The 19,136-nt window shown below is 42.8% G+C and overlaps 2 protein-coding genes across 2 annotated transcripts; both read left to right on the forward strand.

The window, feature by feature from the left end:
* The first annotated feature begins 398 nt into the window (after nt 1-398).
* On the forward strand, nt 399-7,064 carry LOC122162222 (cytosolic 5'-nucleotidase 1B-like). Its single transcript, XM_042822368.1, has 6 exons — nt 399-537; nt 614-781; nt 3,989-4,118; nt 4,616-4,738; nt 5,405-5,589; nt 6,130-7,064. The coding sequence occupies exons 1-6, from the start codon at nt 409-411 to the stop codon at nt 6,466-6,468; spliced, it is 1,074 nt and encodes a 357-aa protein (XP_042678302.1). The 5' UTR covers nt 399-408; the 3' UTR covers nt 6,469-7,064.
* Nucleotides 7,065-10,078: 3,014 nt separating this feature from the next.
* Nucleotides 10,079-17,113, forward strand: RDH14 (retinol dehydrogenase 14). Its single transcript, XM_042820457.1, has 4 exons — nt 10,079-10,108; nt 10,550-10,717; nt 12,427-13,023; nt 16,213-17,113. Exons 1-4 carry the CDS (start codon nt 10,079-10,081, stop codon nt 16,828-16,830), a joined length of 1,413 nt encoding a protein of 470 aa, XP_042676391.1. The 3' UTR covers nt 16,831-17,113.
* The last annotated feature ends 2,023 nt before the right edge of the window (nt 17,114-19,136 follow it).

Here is a 19,136-nt window from a genome sequence, read left to right on the forward strand (position 1 = left end):
CCTGCCAGAATGACAAACGCTGTGTTTAAATGACCATTCCTAACAGCTGCGTGGAACAGTGGACCCCAGGCTGCTCCAAGGCCAATCAGATCCTTATTACTGTATTTTGAATTTTTTCTCGGCACGAACTTCTTCCAACCAATGTTAAAGCAATAATAAATCTCTAAGTACCGCAGATAAAATGTCATCCGTAGATAGGATCAGTGCCTGCGGGTGCTGCCTAACATCGAGCAGGGCGTGGACGCGCTCTGTCCCCGCTGCCCCAGGGGCGGGTGCTGCTGGGCTGGAGCGAAAGGGAAAGCCGCCGCCCTGCCGCCTTCCCCTGCCCGAACGGGGCGGGGCGGCCCCGCCGCTTCCCGGTGCTGAGCTCCGGCCGCGCCCGCCCAGCGCGCCCCGTCCCTCGGCACCATGAGCGGCTCCGGGCCGGACGCGCCGCAGCCCGGCAGCGCCGAGGAAAGCGGGTTGCAAGAAGCCGAACGGGACTGGGCGGCGGCCAAGGCCTTCTACGATAACCTGGTCACCAAGAGACCGCGGCCGGTGAGCGGGGGCGGGATGGGGCTGGGGATATCCGAGGTGCCGGGGGTGCCGTCGCTACCCTTTTCTCTCCCTGCAGCCCAAGCCTCAGCATGCCATCACGGTGGCCGTCTCGTCTCGAGCTCTTTTCGATCTGGTGGAAGAGCGGCGGATCTACGAGGAGCAGGGGGTGGAGAAGTACGTGGAGTACCAGCAGGAGAACGAGAACGTCACCCTGAAGCCCGGACCGGCGTTTCACTTCGTCAAGGTGCGCGGCTGCGGGGCGCTGGGGATGCTGCGAGGGCGGATTTCGGGAAGAGGATCTGGGAGCTCTCCTTGCACAGAGATAACCCTGGCCCTGTGCCTCCAGCATTGCTGGGTGCTGGCACAGAACTCTTCCTTGTGAGATGATTCACAGTTATGATATGCCCCAAACTGTTGTAAGTTTGTTGCAGCCTCCTCTCCTAAAATGAAACAAAACAAAACAAACCACACACAACCCTCAGTTCCTAATCCTAGTTTCACTTTTTAGTCCCACTTCTATTAGGACTGTTGTAATTAAAGACGTTGACTTAGCGTGAATCAAATTACTGTATACAGAAGTGAACTATTTTTATCAGCTTTAATTTTTCCTTGCTTTCCTCTTGTGAAACTCCACCTGCTGCACTTTGTTCATCCATGGGGCCCCCAGTACAAGGACATGGACCTGTGGAATATGTTGGAATATGAATGCAGAAGAGGGCCATAAGGGTGCTCAGAGGGCTAGAGCACTTCTCCTGGGGTGACAGGCTGAGGGAGCAGGGCTTGTTCAGTCTGGAAAAGAGAAGGCACCAGGGAGACTTTATAGTGGCCTTCCAGTACCCTGTTTTTCTGTAGATGAGCCTACAGAAAAAATGGGGAGAAACTCTGTCAGGGAGTGCTCACATAGGGCAAAATGTGATTGTTTTAAACTCAAAGAGGGGAAATTTAGATTAGAAGTCAAGAAGAAATTCTTTATTCAGAGCTCTGGCACAGGCTGCCCGTAGAAGCTTTGGATGCCTCATCCCTGGAGGCGTTCATCCCTGGAGGTTGGATGTGGCCCTGGGCAGCTTTATCTGCTGGCTGGCAACCAACCCATGGCAGGGGTTGGAACTAAATGGGTTTTGAAGTCCCTTCCAACCTAAGCCATTCTGTGATTCTAAGATTCTTTCTCATCCTGGAAATAAGTCTTGAGGATCAGAAAATACAGTAGACCCCTAGTTGGGAGTCAAGGTTTGAGTAGAGGTGTAATGGAATATTTTGCCTTCATTGAACAGGATAAGAAAAATGGCCAAGGCAAACAGCCTCCAGCATGGAAAGCAAGTTAAAAAATCCCAGGTTGAAATAATATGTATGATTTTGAGTAACATAGATTTTTAGCGGGACTAACCTGAAGAAACTGCTGTCCACAGAGTTCATTTTGTATCCATGGAAAATTGGCTGATAAGCTCTGCCACAGCAATTTTAGGAACAAAAAACTTCACTTAAAGGTAGATCTTTATTGGTGTGTTCTACTCTCAGGAACGTAAACATTTTCAGTCTATTTGATCAGGTTTTGAAAATACATAATGGAAAAAATTATTGAGGTCAATACCGGTGCTATTAAAGTATACCAAGTAACTGTCAATAGCACTAAAAGCACAAACTTAGTAAAGGTGTTTTTAACAAAAGCATAGATATGAAATAATTCGCTGTGTGCACTAGGGAGGCTACATTGGCTTGGGAATTTACTGCTTCTTTTCCTACCTATAGCAGATACCACAGAGCAGCCCTGCCAGCACAGACAGTTTTCAAGGGATTTTTTAAGGCTCAGTGTCCAATTCTTTTTGAATACAAGCTAGATTTGACTCACACTTTGAAAATCAGAACTGTTAGCTAGGCCAAGCTAAATGCATCTTGATCTCTGTTCCCTTTCATTATTCTGTTTGCATCTGAATTCTTTACATAATCATAAATTGCTTAGTGACAGGAATTGTTAGGCTGCAGAAATGTAGGTTTGTTGAATGGCAGCTTTCTATCTGAGATAAAGAAAGTGTAAATAGTTTATTTTTGTTTGTATTCCTTTACTGAAATCTTTACAATACTAACTTAATGGTGTTGTATCTCATGCATGAAGTACTTAAGAACCCATGTTCCTATATCATGGGATCAACTTGGGCAGGGAATGTAGAGGCATTTGGACAGAAAATGGCATTCCCTGCCTCCACTTCTGCTTAGTTTCTAATACTTCAAGAAATTTTTGCTATACTAGAATAGTAGCAGAGAATTTAAAAAGGGGGAAAAAAAGGTACCATGGGCTTGTGATCAGAAATTGTCTTTTTTTCCTAGACCTTATACCAGGTTCTGACTTAAGAGTTCTCCTAAACATAGTCCCACATGAGGTAGATATGCTTTTTAAAGTGAGATTCCCAGAATTCCAGAATTTAGTTATAAAATCTACATTTTAATTATTAACAGTTGGTCTGGCTTTTTAAAGCACCTTAATGAGAAACAACCCATCTTGCATCCATTTGATGATTCATTGTTGTCTTTATTGCTGTAAACCCAAAGAATTTCATTCAAGGGCCAAGCTCTCAAACACAAGTCTGTGTATAAATCTAGAGCAAAGTGCAAGTATTACTCCAAACGAATGAGATTCTAAATATATATCAAGAGAAGATGGATGCAGAGAGAGACAAGTGGATTGAAGGTCAAGGAAATAGAAGAATGCCAGACTGGGAATACAGCGTATTGGAGTGTTAGCCCATTAAAAGTGATCTCAAATTGAAATCAGTAAGATGTCTTCAAGCAAATCATGCTTGATAGGATACGATTTGGTGCTCATCAATTATGAACGGTCTTTGACACCTTACCACTTGAGCTGTGTTAGTGAAATCTTTGTGTAAATGTATTACCCAAATTTACATTTGTTCATAAGAAGCAGTTACCTACAGAAATCCCCTTTTTCGTTTCCCAAGAACAATCATTAAGTGGACAAGATACTACTATTCTCCAGCAATGTTTCATTAAATAGTAAGCAATATGAGCAGGAAACTTGAATGTTTCTGAAGAAGAGACTTTTCTGTTCCTGAAAAAGAATATTTGGTACCCAAAACAGAGTAAAACATTCAAAGGGAGCTTAGAATAAATTGAAGTTCAGCATTGAAGCCAAAAATATAAAAATAAAACATAGAATCAATATATGCATTGATATACTTTGGATGATCACAGCATCTCAAGAAAAGGGATCTCCATTCTAGCTAAATTCTGTAACTTTGAGCAAAAGAAACTTTCTTGTCTTAAAATGAGTTCAGGCAACCAGTTCCTGGAAGCAACAGAGGAGAATGGAATAAAACAAGTTGAGCAAGTTAAACTTCAAGTATTTCTCCTTTAAGACAGTCCCATCACTAAAGCCCCAGTGATGAGGAAGGAAGGCATATACCACGTGTCTGTTGACTTCCACATTCGTTCCCCGCAGGCACTGGAGCATGTCAATGCCAGGCTTCTCGAACTGTACCCTGATGATGAAGAACGATTTGACATTGTTCTGATGACTAACAACCATGCCCAAGTGGGAGTGAGGCTCATAAACAGCATTAATCACTACGGTAAGTAAAATAAATACTACTTTATAGAACTGCCTGTGCTTATATAATAAAAGAATTTGATTTTTTTCTGCTTTGATCTTTTTGAAAACAGTTCCTTTGGTACTGACACCTGTTCCTTTGGGGGTGATAATTATTTTTGTGGGTCAAAGTGAAATAGTTATTCAACAGAATATGGTCCAAAGCTCGGACTTAATCAGGTGTGAATCCTAATTTCTGAGAGTAAGTTCATTCCTTTCTTTGGTATTCACACTCCATATACATGTCCTTTCACAGCACTTATTCTACTTCTTAAACGGATTTCACATTAAGTTCTCCAGATGGAAGGACTGACTAAACATCACAGTCAGTTTAAGTTGTGTAATTTGTTGATACAGCAGTGAACAGGTTTGCCTTTTGGAAGCTTAGTGTCACTTGTAGGCTAGAGTAATTTTTCACAGCTTCCCTTTCCAGGTTTGTAGTGTCAAGTAGAGTCATACCTTGTGCTGTTCTTATTTCAGGTTTAACAATCGAACGCTTCTGCATGACAGGAGGAAAAAGTCCTGTTGGCTACCTGACTGCGTATCTTACCAACTTGTACCTGTCAGCAGACTCTGAGAAAGTGCAAGAAGCTATAGAAGCAGGTTGGAATTGTCTCTGTTTGTTGTTAAAAGCCAACCTAGGAACTGTTTGTCTTTCACAGAAAGTAGTGCTGCTTCATCAAACGATGGAAGTCATTGTTATGCATGCCAAAATCTTATCATTTAGAGTTACTAAACAATATTTCTTTGCATTTTTCCCCTCAGACCCTTCGATCTGCTGATAATGCTAACTTAATCTGCCTCTACTTCTGTCTCACCTTTTTGCGTCTTCTGCTGCCATCTTCCAGGAATTGAATTCCCTTGCATCCCTGCTTGTTCCCATTCAGTGTGTTTGAATTGAGTCATTTGTTTGATAGGAGTACAAAAGCTAACTTCTGTGTTGTATAAGCAAAAAATATTAAGGAAAGTAAATATTTTGACTTAACAGTCTCATTGAAATTTCATGCTTTGTCTCATTTGCAGAGCACCTTAGGGACCAGGTTTGTGTGTTATATGGAACTGAAAGTGAGCCTATCAAATTAGTTATTTCAATGACACAGCCTTCATATGTATGTGTTACAGATTAGCCATTGCAAACTAATTTCAGGAATGGTTTCTGCTCACTATATATAAAGATCACCACAAATAAACCATTGGAACTGAACTGCTGATAATTCTATGAATGACTTTGCAGGACATGGCAACTGAAGTTCTCTGATCTGCTTTCAGGCATTGCATCAGCTACCATGTTCACTGCCAACAAGGATGTTGCTTACTCAGATACACAGCTGAGAGTGGCATTTGATGGGGATGCAGTTCTGTTTTCTGATGAATCAGAACAGATCGTCAAAGAGCAAGGATTAGATAAATTTTTTGAACATGAACAGCTGAATGAAAATAAGCCTCTTGCACAGGTTTGTACTTGGTAGAACCATGAAATTTGTCTAAAGACCACAAATATTTTTAAATCAGCTTACAATAAAATACTATCTCTACTGTTGTTAACAATGGTATAAATCAAGAGTAAAAGCTTGATCTATGGCAGTTCTGCAGAAAACAGCATATTGGAAATTGACTCAAAATATAATTTACTTCTTTTAATCAGGATGTAATTACAGTGTTGTCATTCATCTGAAATGACTTTGGGGACATCTGTGTAACTGAATCTGCTGTTGGGCTTTGTACAGGCAAGTGATCGCACCTTGAGGATCATTGTAAAATAAGTTTGGTGTTTTTAAAGTACACAGTATTAAGTAGTATACTTACTTCATGTTGTAAGACGTCCTGTAAGCCCTTGCAGACCCACTTAGAGATATTACACACAGAGATTGCTCCAAGCATCATAGCATTAAGGAATGAATTCTGTATGTAAGTGATAATCTGGAGGAAAGCACGGGAATTATTTTAGGAACGATGAGGAAATATTTATTATACATTTAATATTTCATTCTCAGGGTCCTTTGAAAGGTTTTCTGGAAGATCTAGGTAAACTCCAGAAGAAGTTCTATGCAAAAAATGAGCGATTAAATTGTCCTATAAGGACCTTCCTGGTGACAGCCAGAAGTGCAGCAAGTTCTGGAGCCCGAGTACTGAAGACTCTGCGTAGCTGGGGTCTGGAGATTGATGAGGCGCTCTTCCTAGCAGGAGCTCCTAAAGGACCAATCCTAGTGAAAATACGTCCACACATCTTCTTTGATGACCAGATGTTTCACATCGAAGGAGCACAGAAATTAGGCACCATAGCTGCACATGTTCCCTATGGTGTTGCTCAGAAATACCAAAAATCTGCATGACTGAGTGGTACCATTATGGATAAAGTTCTTGACTCAGCCAGCCTCTAATATATCAGTAGGTCTGAAAACCTCTACATTTGTGTACTACAAGCACTTTCTTTAAAGATTTAAGTTCTGGCTAGAAAAACCTTTAAATGAAATATTTTTAATATAGGCCAGTTTTTCATAGTTGTTTTAATAGCATTCTTAAGCAGTTTAGGGTTTATTTTTGTTTACCCTTCTGGATACAACACTGTGTTTTCAATATTAGAAAAAGATTTGTACTGTTTTTATAGTTTGAGATATATTTTAAGAGACAGAACAGTAATATTTTCTCTAAAAAAAACTGTTATTGGGTTATTTATAAGAAGAAACATCTGCAGATATAATCCTTACTGTTCATTTCTGAAATTACCACAAGTACAGTTTACCTGCATGTCATTACCTTGTTAAATGTGCATTCCGTAGCTTTGTTACCTGCAGGTTTCAGCTTCTATGGGTGATTGTCTTTCAAGTGAAATATTAGTATATGAAATAGTATATTTGATACTGTGTTTACAAGAACCCTTTATTTTTCTATATTGTTTTCCTACTGTAATAAAGCTGGCTTTACAGAACATTGTCATTTTTCTGTGTACAGGCTTTAGTATAATTTCCTATGCAAAATGAATTTATGTTATCAGCAATTCTTTATCTCTTCCCTAGTGAGGTATTTAGAACCCGTTGTGGTTTAACCCAGCAAGCAGCTAGACACCACTCCACCCTCTGCCTATTCTCCCTACTACTTCAGTGGGGTGACAGAGAGAATTGGGGGGAAAAAAAAAAAAAGGTAGAACTCATAAGTTCTATGAGTTGAACCTCTGAGTATAGATTCTAAAGACTACTTAGCAGGACAGAAAAGAAATAACAGTAATGATAATAATAAATATGTATATAAAACAAGAGATGTACAAAGCTATTGCTCACCACAGCCAACTGATGCTCAGTCAGTCCCTGAGCAGCAGCAGCCCTCCCTGACCAACTCCTCGCAGTTTTACAGGGTGTTTTTTTGTTTTTTTGTTTGTTTACATGATGTCATATAGTATGGGATATCCCTTTGGCCAATTTGGGTCACCTGTTCTGGTTCTGTTCCCCCCCAAGCCCCTTTACTGGCAGGACATTACAATACTGAAAAACTGAAATGTCCTTGGGTCCACACAGCACTGCTCAGCAAGGACTAGAAACATCAGTGTATTATCAGCATTGTTTTTCTCCTAAAGCCACAACATAACATCATATCAGACACTATGAAGAAAACTAACTATCCCAGCTAAAAGCAGAACAGAACCACAATTAACTGCAATCAGCCCCATGGGAATGACAAGGTAGAGGTCTCAAAGACATGTATGTTCCAATAGATCTCATGTTAATGTGTCAGATATGCTATGAATATCATGAGTTAGGCAAAGACTAAAGATTTTTAGACAGATTTATTTATTGATTGGATTCATAATAGTATTCACGTCTGTTCTGTAATCTGCATGAACTGAATCTGGCAAACTCAGACGAGTTTCCATGGGACAGGTGTCTGCTACAAGATGAATTCATGCAAAATTACACCATAGGTCTAATGTACCTCTTTTGTGCTAAGTTCTTGTATCTCAGTGTCATCCATGTTTTTGAATGCCTTCCAAATGACACAGTTAACATCTGTCAGGTGGTGTTTGTTCTCCTTCCCTCCCCAGTGGAACAAGTGTCCTGTTTTATTTTTACTGTTGCTGTGTATTTATATGAGAAGAGACAAAACCAAAAGAATGTGCCTTGCAGGGGGAGTATAAGACAGTAGTGAATGCTTGTGGTAATCTGTGGTTCCTGTGGGAATTGACTCCAGAGTCTCACATTAGCCTCTGAGAAGGTTCAGTCTCTTCTGTCCAGATGAACTGTCCTGCTATTGCAGAAAGCTTCATTGCATTAATTGTGGTTTGCCTCCCAAAAATGTAGCTAATCTTTTAAATGCTCTCATCCAAGCCACAAAGATCTCTGGAAACAAAAGATGAAAGCCATGATTCTGTACAAAACTTGAACAGAAAGCACTGGAAAGGTTTTGTGTTCACACACTAGCTTGCCATATTGATGGAATAGACTGCAGAGTTCTGGTGTACTTGGAATTTCTTAAGTGTTAAAGGCTTTATGCCCAAAATATATCACATTTCTATAGCTCAGCCAGAAGATGAGGAAGAAGTGAATTACTGTGGCTTGGTCATTGCCAGGATGGGATAGAGTTACTTCACCAAATGGAGATAATAAAAAAAAAAGTTATTAACAGATGTTTTCATATGAGAGCTCCAAAGCAGCTCTCCAAGGCATCCAAGAAATATTCCTTAGCTGTGAAGTATAAAATGCACGTGTACCTTTACCACAAAAGCACGGCTGCAAACTGTAGGAAGACTGACCCTGCCTTGCTGAAGCAGAACATAATCAGTCATCCTACATGTATGCATTGTTAGCATTACAGATGTGAAAGCTGTGTGCAGTTGGACTGGATGATCTTGAGGTCTTTTCCAACACTGGTGATTCTATGATTCTATAATTCTATGATTCTATAAGCACACAGGCCAGGGCATGATTAGAAGCTTCCAGTTCTTATATCTTTTTCAGTCTGTACATACACAGTGGTAGAGGTCTATCCCTTACAGCATCAGTCCTTACCTGAGCGCTGACTGTCAGAATCCCCACTGCCATATGATAAATAGCAGATTCTTTACCCTGCATCAGGAGCAGGATGAATCTATTCCTCTAGTAAAGAATATTCTGGTTCCTATAACTTTGCATCTTATTGTAAACCACTGTCCCTTTCTTATACTTTTTGTCAGCAAGGTCACTAGGCAATAAGTAAGCGAGGTTCCAACACCTGCTGGAGGCACAGTATTCTCTCAGAAGAGCATGTGAAAGAACACCTCACGCTGGTTATGGTCCCTGCATTGGTTTAAGAATGCCAAAAGCTATCTCTGTCACAAGCAGACACGTTGGTGTCACCTGACTAAAATACTCTTTGTTGTAATCGTGAGCCAGACAGTGGAGTGAAAGGCAGAGTGATGAGAGTTTTCTGAGATGAAAACAAAGAAGAGGTCTCTCAGAGAATCAAATGTGTTTAGATGTGGTACTCATACAGCTTGTTAAACTGTTTGAGAAATATGATAGGCAGTCAGAGGAGAGACAGCAAGAAAAATGCAGAAAAATCGGATACACCTCTTTGGCTGTGATGTGAGTTAAAGTCAGCCTCAGAGCAGACTGCAGCAATATGAACATATACCCAGATATGGGTAGCATGAGCACAAGACTGTTAATTGGAGGTTAAAATTGCAAATTTTATTTGGTATCACATCCAGGCCAACTCTGAGAAACTGGATGAAAGGTTCGTGGGTTTTCTCTTGAATTTCTTCCTCATTTTCCCAAACATACTTGGTCTTGACTGAAGACAGATAGGAAGCTGAGGGATGGCCTAATGGCAGCCTACAGCTCTTCAGAAGGAATGGAGGGAAGAATCAGGATGGGGATTGGGAAAAGGTCTTTCACCAGAAGATGGTGGGCACGGGACAGGCTCCCTAGGTCATTGGTCACAGCCCCAAGCTGTTCCAGGAGTGTGTGGACAATGCTCTCAGATACAGAGTTTGAATTTCAGGTAATCCTGTGTGGTGTCAGGAGTTGGGTACCCTTTCAACTTGAGATATTCTTTTTTATATATATATTTATATTTAATATATATAATTTATTATATTATACATATATATTATATATAATATATATTTAATATATATAATAAAATATTTATATTTAATATATTTATATTTATATTTATATTTATTTACATTTATATATTTATTACATAATACTATACTTGTAGGGCATCCACAACCTTTCTTGGAAACCTGTTCCAGCACCTCACCACTCTCAGTAAAAAACTTCCTCCTGATGTCTAATCTAAATCTCCCTTCCTTTAGTTTAAAACCATTGCCCCTTGCCTTGTCACTATCTACCCGTGTAAAAAGTTGATTTCCCTCATGTTTATAAATGCCCTATAAATACTGGGAGGCAGCAATGAGTTCTCCCTGCTCTTTTGCAGGCTGAACAAGCCCAGTTCATTCAGCCCGTCTTTTCAGAAGAGGTGCTCCTGCCCCTGGATTACTTTCATGGCCCTCCTCCAGACCCTGTCCAAAATCTGCACATCTTTCCTGTGCTGGAAGCTCTGGACTTGGACATGGCACTCCAGCTGGGGCACTGCCAGGGCAGAGTAAAGGGAGAGGATTATGTCCCTTGCCATTCTGGCCACCCCTCTTCTGATGCAACCCAGGATATCATTGGTTTTCCGGAATGAAAGTGCACATTACTGGCTCATGTTAAGTTTTTCATCAACCAGGCCCTCTATGTCCTTGTCATGTATTGTCAAGAAGGCCAATGGTATCCTGGGGGCGCATTAAAAAGAGTGTGGCTAGCAGGTCAAGAGAGGTGATCCTCTCCTTCTACTCAGCACTGTGTGTCCAGTTCTGGGGTCCCCAGTTCAAAAAAGACAGGAATCTCCTAGAAGGAGTCCAGCAGGGCCACAAAGATGAATGTGTTTCTCCTGAGGAAAGGCATAGTGACCTGGGTCTATTCAGCCTGGGGAAAAGAAGACTGAGAGAAGATCTGATAAATGTTTATAAATATCTAAAGAGAGGTGGGAGGCAAATGGATGAGGCCAGGCTCTTCTTGGTAATTTGAAGCAAAAGGACATGGAGTAGTGGCCTAAAACTTGTAAGAGGAAGTTCCATACTAACACGGGATAGAACTTCTTTACGGTAAAGGTAACGGAGCACTGGAACAGGTTGCCCAGAGAGGTTATAGAGTCTCCTATGGAGATCTTCAAGACCTGTCTGGATGCCTACCTCTGCAATCTATTGTAGGCTACCTGGTTTAGCAAGGGGGTTGGTCTCCATGATCTCCTGATATTCCTTCCAACCCATGTGATTCTGTGATTGTGTGATTCTCAGCCAGGCTTCTCTCAAGGAGTTCTTTTCCCAGTTTGTATACATATCTGGGATTCCCTTGACCCAAGTACAAACCTTGCACTTTGCTTTGCTGAGCCTCATTGGGTTCATAAGGGCCCACCTTTTGAGTTTATCAGAGTCCTACTGGAAGTCATCCCTTCCTTCTGCTGTACCAACTGCACTGTTGCAGTTTGGCAAATGGCCTCAGGTTGCACCAGGGGAGGTTCCAATTGGGTATTAGGAAAAAATTTGTCCCAAAAAGAGTGGTGAGGCACTGAAACAGGATGCTCAGAAAGGTAGGGAAGTTACCCACCACTCCTGGGGATGTTCAAGAAAAAGGTGGATATCACACTGAGTGGCATGGTCTACAGTCACAGGCATGGAGTGATGGATGTTCTAGATGATCTTATTGGTCTTTCCAATCTCAGTGTTACTGTGATTCTATTATTGTTATTGGTGTGAAACCTGCTAGTATTAGACAAGGAAATTACCTCTTTCCCTGGAATGCCATGCAAACTAAGGGGGATTCTTATCTAAACAGGTAAGGAGTTTTATTAGGAGAAATGGTTTTAAGTTGAGGGAGGGAAGATTTAGGTTGGGTACCAGGGGGTTAGGGTTAGGCTTAGTTCTTTACAGAGATAGTAGGGGGGTGCTGGAACAGGCTGCCCAAAGAGGTTGTGGATGCCTCGTTCCCTGGAGGTGTTCAAAGCCAGATTGGATGGGGCCTGGGCAGCCTGGTCTGGTATTAAATGGGGAGGCTGGTGTCCCTGCTTGTGGCAGGGTGTTGGAGATTCATGACCCTTGATGTCCCTTCCAACCCTGGCCATTCTGTGATTCTGTGAAATAAAAACTTGGGGTGAGAAAATTTGTGGGCTACACAAATTGTGTGATGGGCTGTTCAGGGCAAGGGTCAAGAGGGGAAAGGCAGGGAACCGTGCAGTTACCGTGACCAGTTTTGGGCTCCGACTTCATTTAGGTGGGAGAGCACTATCTGGGCCCTGCCCTGTGCGCAGCGAGGAGGGCACTCCGCGGCCCTCCTGACTCGGGACTCCGCCATTCGGCTCCGAGCCGCTTCGTGCCGCAGCGAGCCGCTCCGTACTACACTCCCCACAATGCGGCGCAGCGCGGCGCGGCGGGCGCAGCCTCACTGAGCCCCGGGGCTCGGCCGTGCGCCCGCGCCGGGCGGAGCGCCGCTCGTTCCGCTGCCATGGCCCCGGCGGCGCTGACGGCGGCGCTGCTGGGCGGTGGGCTGCTCTTCGCCGCCTGGCGTTGGTTGCGGGCCGCGGCCCGCCCCGGAGCCAGAGCCGGGGCCTTCATGCGGGGCAAGACGGTGATCATCACCGGGGCCAACAGCGGGCTGGGCCGGGCGGCGGCCACCGAGCTGCTGCGGATGAAGGCCCGCGTCATCATGGGGTGCCGCGACCGCGCCCGGGCCGAGCGGGCGGCCCGCGAGATCCGAGCCGAGCTGGGCGAGCGGGAGGCGGCCGAGGGAGGCGGCGGTGAGCTGGTGGTCCGCGAGCTGGACCTGGCCTCGCTGCGCTCCGTGCGCGCCTTCTGCCACCGCGTCCTCCAGGTACGGCCTGTGCCGGGCCTTGCACCCGACTGGCGCCGGGCTCTTCCTCCCGCCGGCACCCGGGCTGGGGTGGTGCGAGGTGTGGCTGGGAGTAGCGTTCTGGTTTTTTGCTCTGAGACAAGCTGTGTTCGATGTTTTCAGTTGGTCGTACAGCTCAGCCTTGTCCCGCAGCTTAAGGCTCATGGGTGAGCCATGCAGAACTGTGTCCGCACTGCTGCCTCCTCCCCAGATTCATGCTCGGCAGTACCCGAGTTTAGTAGATGGATAGTCTTGAATAGTAACATTTCTGCACGTGGCCTGAAAGCTCGAGCTTAAGGAGGCTGGAGGCGGCCAATCAGTTTTCCACCTCAGAGTCATTTGAGTTGGAATGGACCTTTAAAGCCATCTAGTCCAATTCCCCTGCATTGAGCAGGGACATCTACAGCTCCATCAGAGCTCAGAGCCCCGTCCAGCCTGACCTTCAGTGTTTCCAGAGATGGGGCATCCACCACCTCTCTGGACAACCTGTGCCAATGCCTCACCATCCTAATGGTAAAAAACTTCCTTATATCCAATCGAAATCTCCTCCTTCTTAGTTTGAAACCATTTCCTATCAAAGGGAATATTCAGCTGAGAGCCTCCACTGGATGCATTCCACTCCATGAGAAGCTTTGGCTGAGACACTCAACTGACAGCATTTGACAGTGCTGCATAGGAATGCATGGTCTGCATGGTCTGCATAGGAAACCAGGCTCAGTGAGTTGTGCAGCTTGGAGAACTGCTTGTTAAGTACTTGACCGATGTTTAGATGCCGTTTTGATAAATAAAAATTGAGACTATGTTGCATTGACTTTCAAACAGCTTTTCTAAATTTATCTGAAAAAGCCAAGTTCTGTAGTGGAGCATTGCAGTCTTTCCTTCATACATTTGAATCCAATGATAAGGTCAATCTAATCTTGCTTCACTGTTTTGGGAGAATATGCACATATACAAAATGATATAAAACACTAGAAAAGAAATGCACTGCCTAACTGTTTTGTATTTACTACATAGTATCCAGAAATGGAAATTTATTACTGTCTGTTTATCAGCAAAGCCAATAGAAGTGACTGTAAATGATAAATGGTTGCAGAAGGAGAAAGCAGCACTACAAATACATGCACTGATAGGCATTTTAACCTTCATTTTCTAATTGATCCCAAAAGCAGCTGAATGAAAAGGAATGTAATTTTAAGAAGCTGTTATGTTCAAACTCGTACTAATTGTCTTTTCTGAACCTGTGATTCTTTATTGCACAATGTGTTTTATTTTTGTTGTTGCCTGGTGGATGGTTACTGAGGTTTTTGTTTTTTTTTGTGTGTGTGTGTGTATGTTTTTGGAGATGAAGAAGTCTAAAAAAAATTGTCAGGATAGGGTGAAAAGGACTTAAATATTTTTCAGGATGGGGAAACATTCCCACAGCCTAAGTTAGTTTGTGGGAGCTTTCCATTCTGAAAGTACAGGTGATTACGTCTTTCACTCCTTAATTTCATTGCAAAAAAGGAAAAATGGAGGACTTAGGGATGTTGGGGGGCTCCAAGGAGAAAATGGAAGCAACCTCAGAAGCTACAGGGAATAGTATTGCCCAACAAAGCAGTGTTTTGTAATTTGTTATGCGCTTGGTCATAGTAGTTACGTTAGCATTGTTCACATTACTTGAGGTTATTAAAGTAGCAGTTTCTGAATATATCACAAGTAGAACTTCTTGAAGTGTTAATTCTTGTGAAATAGATTATCTGATCAGATGCTACAAAAGGCTTACAAAGCAACATTTTCTAAAGTAAAGCAGTGCTAGTTAGAAGATCTACTGTAGGTCAGAATTTCAGCCCTGTCCTCGCTTACTGATAGGAACCATTATGTGCTTTTGGGTGAAGAGAATTGGATTTGATGCTCTTTGATAATGCCTCAGGAATTGTGTGAAACAGTCCTGCAGAAATCAGAGGCTGAAATGCCTCTGAAGTGCGTGATCAGGTGCCGACATCACTGAATTGAATGACAATGTGCAAATTTGGATTTTGCTCTCTGAGCATCTTTGCAGGTGATGGCAGTCAAATGAAAATAAATAGTATCAAATTAATCTTCAGATTCTCTTTTTTATGATCAACGTGACCCAAAGTGATCGTTGTCTGTCAGCTGGCTCCACATTGTTTTTAAAGAATTGGCAGTGAAGGAAACACATCCTACTTTTTCTGTTAAGTAAATGCATTTGCTTCTGAGTCATGCAAGCATGAATTCCTGTGATACCTTCACATTCTTGTCAGACATGGGTGAAAGCACTGAATTTGGAATTCAGGTAGGCAGCTTAATCTGATCTATTTTAATTTTTTTAAAGCTGTTGTTTGGGAAAGCTCTTAATTTTTGGGTGGTGATACATGAACGTATTGTAAATTATGTTTGAATTATCTGTACCACTTTCTGTATTAATTATATCAGTTTCCTGAACCAGAACATTGATCCATCAAATAGCACGTGCTGAGCATATCATAAAAATGTCAAGCCTCCATCCTGTAGAAATATGTTCTTGAGTATGCCTATTAAGATTCAACTTGTTGTATGAAACTTGCTGAGTTTAATAACATAATGAACTCTACTTTTGTCATGAGTTCTTCTCTATATGTTGCACTAAGCATCACAATAGAATGTAGTAATTTTAAGACAGAGATTAAAGCCATGAAAATGCTGTTTTGCAAAGCTTTTTAGGACATCTCCACAGTGAGACAGTAGGTCTACGGTTTGACGGTTCCTTTCAGCGGCAGTATTCTTTTGTGCCATGTCTGCATGATGTTTTTATGGTAGAATCCTTGCCGTGACTGAGGTTTGTCAGAAACTATTGTCATTAATGTATGTGCTTTTGCAAGTGAAACAAACAGGTTACTTTTTAGAGGAAAACAAATGCTTCACAAATATAAATGATCAGCCTGGAGGCGATTGTGTTGTCTGCATACATTATAAGTAAATACAGACCTACTGTGATGTACTCAAGCCTGCTGGAGTTTAGTGGTATTTTATTTTTTTTCAGTAATGCTTTAGAAACTGTTGGAAAGTTACCATTTGAAAAACTGGAAGTTATTTCCCTCTAACAGTATATAGTGAGAAATATTAAGCATAATAGTATGTTTTCCGTGACAAATGATTATAAAACTAAATTAATTTTTTCTTTCCTATTTAAAGGAAGAGCCAAGGCTGGATGTTCTGATCAATAATGCAGGGATATTCCAGTGCCCATACATGAAGACAGAGGATGGCTTTGAGATGCAATTTGGTGTAAACCACTTGGGTCACTTCTTGCTCACCAACCTTCTTCTGGGCCTCCTCAAAAATTCTGCTCCGAGCAGGATTGTGGTAGTATCCTCAAAGCTTTACAAGTACGGAGAAATCAACTTTGAAGACTTGAACAGTGAAATAAGTTACAATAAAAGCTTTTGTTACAGCAGGAGTAAACTGGCTAACATACTGTTTGCAAGGGAGCTAGCCCGTCGTTTGGAAGGGACAGGAGTCACTGTCAATTCACTTCATCCGGGTATTGTCAGAACAAATTTAGGGAGACATGTGAATATTCCGTTTCTGGCAAAGCCCCTATTCAATTTGGTGTCATGGGCTTTCTTCAAAACACCTCTGGAAGGAGCCCAGACTTCTATTTATTTGGCCTCTTCTCCTGATGTTGAAGGTGTGTCTGGGAAATATTTTGGGGACTGCAAAGAGGAGGAACTTCTGCCCAAAGCCATGGATGACCTGGTTGCAAGAAAATTGTGGGATATAAGTGAAGTGATGGTTGGATTATTGAAATAAGTGCCAGGGATAATATGATAAGGAAAATGCAGATAACTATGCAATACATATTTGGAACTGTAATTCTCACCTTAAATGCTGTGAGAACACAGATCTGTGTTTAAAAACGTTTGATAGAAGAGTGATTTATGCTGGAATTCTGTTTTAAAGTAATGATAATCTTTGTTTAATAAGCACAAGCATTCAAGAAGAACCTGGAATAGAGAATGTAACTTCTGAATAAATCTGTTCAGAAAATCATGGTCTAAAATAAAAATTAAACAAAACTGTGTTTTGCGGTAAATGTTGCCTATTTGTCATGTTCTGCTACTTTTAGTCATGCTGGACAGTGTAGGGTGTTGATGGTGAAGTGCTCTTCCTGTGAAATGGTTAATACTAAGATCTGTCTTTTTGAGCCATCATAGTGAAATCTGGAGCACAGTTTTATTGCTATCTTATACTGTAATCATTAGGCCTCATGAGTGCCATTCGAAGACTTCTCCACTGAGTGCTTCCATGAACAAAACTGTTGAGCTATATACAGTTTAGCTATGAAGTATGAAGCTACTTTTTGAGTTTAATGTAACTGCTGTTCAATGAATACATACACTTCATTGTGCAAACTCTATTTCTGTTTTCACATATCCTGAACTTGCTGTTTCTAGATATGCAGATGCCTTGGGTTTTATTAAAAACAGTTGACATATCTCAGTAGGGTTTTGCATGAGTTGTGTCCATGCAAAGTCTTCAAGACTTCAATCAGATTAGACTGAAGAGAAATGCTTCTTCATTCAATGCTTCTTTGGATTGACTGCACTTGTAGTAATGAGATTAGGTAAATCTGACTGATACAGCTTAATGAATATTCTTTAATAAAAATCTTAAAAAAAACCTTAGCATTGATTCTTTCACTATGGAAGATACAACCAGTAGTCTGTGTACACACCTGTGAAAGGTGGAAGATTCACCTGCTTTACTTTGGGGAGTCTCTGCCACATAGAGGTAGAAATAAAATGCCTGTGTGTAACCAAACAGCTAAATGGATGTTACGTGAATCTGTACTTTTTTCTTTTTTTTTTTAAATTCATGTAATTAATGGGTTTATATTGGCATTTCCTTTTTGGGATGATTCCGTCCAAGGTCTCCTGGACTTTTTGGGGCTCAAGAGCATCTGAAAACATGAACAGGCTGGTCCACAGCAGCATGACCCAAGTCTGCTCCATGCAAAGGAGTGCTGAGGGTGAGCTGTGAAATACAGCTGCCTTCATCTGCCCTGATGTAAGTGCAGGAGCTTTCCGTGTGAGGGGGCAGAAGGGCCATAAAAGAGCAGCCAGGTTCTATTGCTGCAACGGCAGCAAGGGAGTTGTTGCACCAGGAGAACAGAAAGGCCCCTGAAGAGACCCAGCTCCCATTGCCTCAACGGGAGTGAGGGACTCATTGCTCCTGGAGGACAGGGAGACCCCCTGTTAGTGAGTTAACTACTTACTGTGTCCTTGAGCACTGAAGCTTGTGGAGGTCTGCAGCTGTTGGTAGAAGAGACAGAGAGAGAACAGATGGAGAGACCCTTCCTGATGGAGCCACGGACATGTGGGGCCAGGGGATGTCTTTGCAGGGCACCCGTCTTTGCCCAAGCTGCTCATCTCTGTGATTCTCTGTGTTGCCTCTGCTGCTGTACCGCCTTGCCCTCCCACCGTATACGGGCACAGAAAGCAGTGAGTGAGAGGAGAGCATCCCCAGCAGCCTCAGCAGCACCCAGTAACCCAGGGCACAGCCTGGCCAGGCCCCGCTGGGACACAGCCTCTCCTCCCATGCAGGACCCCCAGCCCAGCCCTGCGGATGGCCCTGGCACCTGCCAACCCCCCTCCCTGTGTTGCAGCACCTGGTTCAGCACCAGCCCTGACTCCTACCTTCCACAAGGCGTCATGAATGCAAATAATGACATGTTCAGTATGATCCGGAGGATGGGATAGAAGATATCGTCATCCTCCAGGCTGAAGAAGAAGCTCATTCCCCAGAAATCAGCCATGTTTGTGATGTACAGAAAGCCAGGCAGTCAAGCTCCTCTTTTTAGTCACCTCATGGGCAAAGTGGTACCCAGCCTCTGCCCCGAATTTGTGGTTGTCTCCTTTGTGATGTGGTTTGCCATGTCACCAGCTGGGGGCTATGGCAAAATTTGTGATGCAGGGACAGTGAGGTGTGGCACAGCCCGGCCAGCTCAGCACAGCGGGGCCATGGCCAGGCCACCCCAGTGCTGAGACCTGGCCCTGGGCAGGGCCACATAAAGCCTCTGCCTCTCACCAGAAAGGACTGAATCCTGGGCCCAGTGC

The sequence above is a fragment of the Centrocercus urophasianus genome, unplaced genomic scaffold (genome assembly GCF_019232065.1).
Source record: "Centrocercus urophasianus isolate 14NV4802_14NV808 unplaced genomic scaffold, USGS_Curo_1.0 seq_10, whole genome shotgun sequence".
Classification (NCBI taxonomy): domain Eukaryota; kingdom Metazoa; phylum Chordata; class Aves; order Galliformes; family Phasianidae; genus Centrocercus; species Centrocercus urophasianus.

Excerpts from the sequence above, each read along its gene's own strand:
- RDH14 (XM_042820457.1), top strand. The coding sequence starts at position 10,079 with ATGCTCTCAGATACAGAGTTTGAATTTCAG. Across the intron at positions 10,718-12,426 it reads TGGGGCACTGCCAGGGCAGA|GTGGGAGAGCACTATCTGGG; the intron begins GTAAAGGGAGAG and ends GACTTCATTTAG. Across the intron at positions 13,024-16,212 it reads TCTGCCACCGCGTCCTCCAG|GAAGAGCCAAGGCTGGATGT; the intron begins GTACGGCCTGTG and ends TCCTATTTAAAG.
- LOC122162222 (XM_042822368.1), top strand. The coding sequence starts at position 409 with ATGAGCGGCTCCGGGCCGGACGCGCCGCAGCCCGGCAGCGCCGAGGAA. Across the intron at positions 538-613 it reads TCACCAAGAGACCGCGGCCG|CCCAAGCCTCAGCATGCCAT; the intron begins GTGAGCGGGGGC and ends CTCTCCCTGCAG. Across the intron at positions 5,590-6,129 it reads AAAATAAGCCTCTTGCACAG|GGTCCTTTGAAAGGTTTTCT; the intron begins GTTTGTACTTGG and ends TTTCATTCTCAG.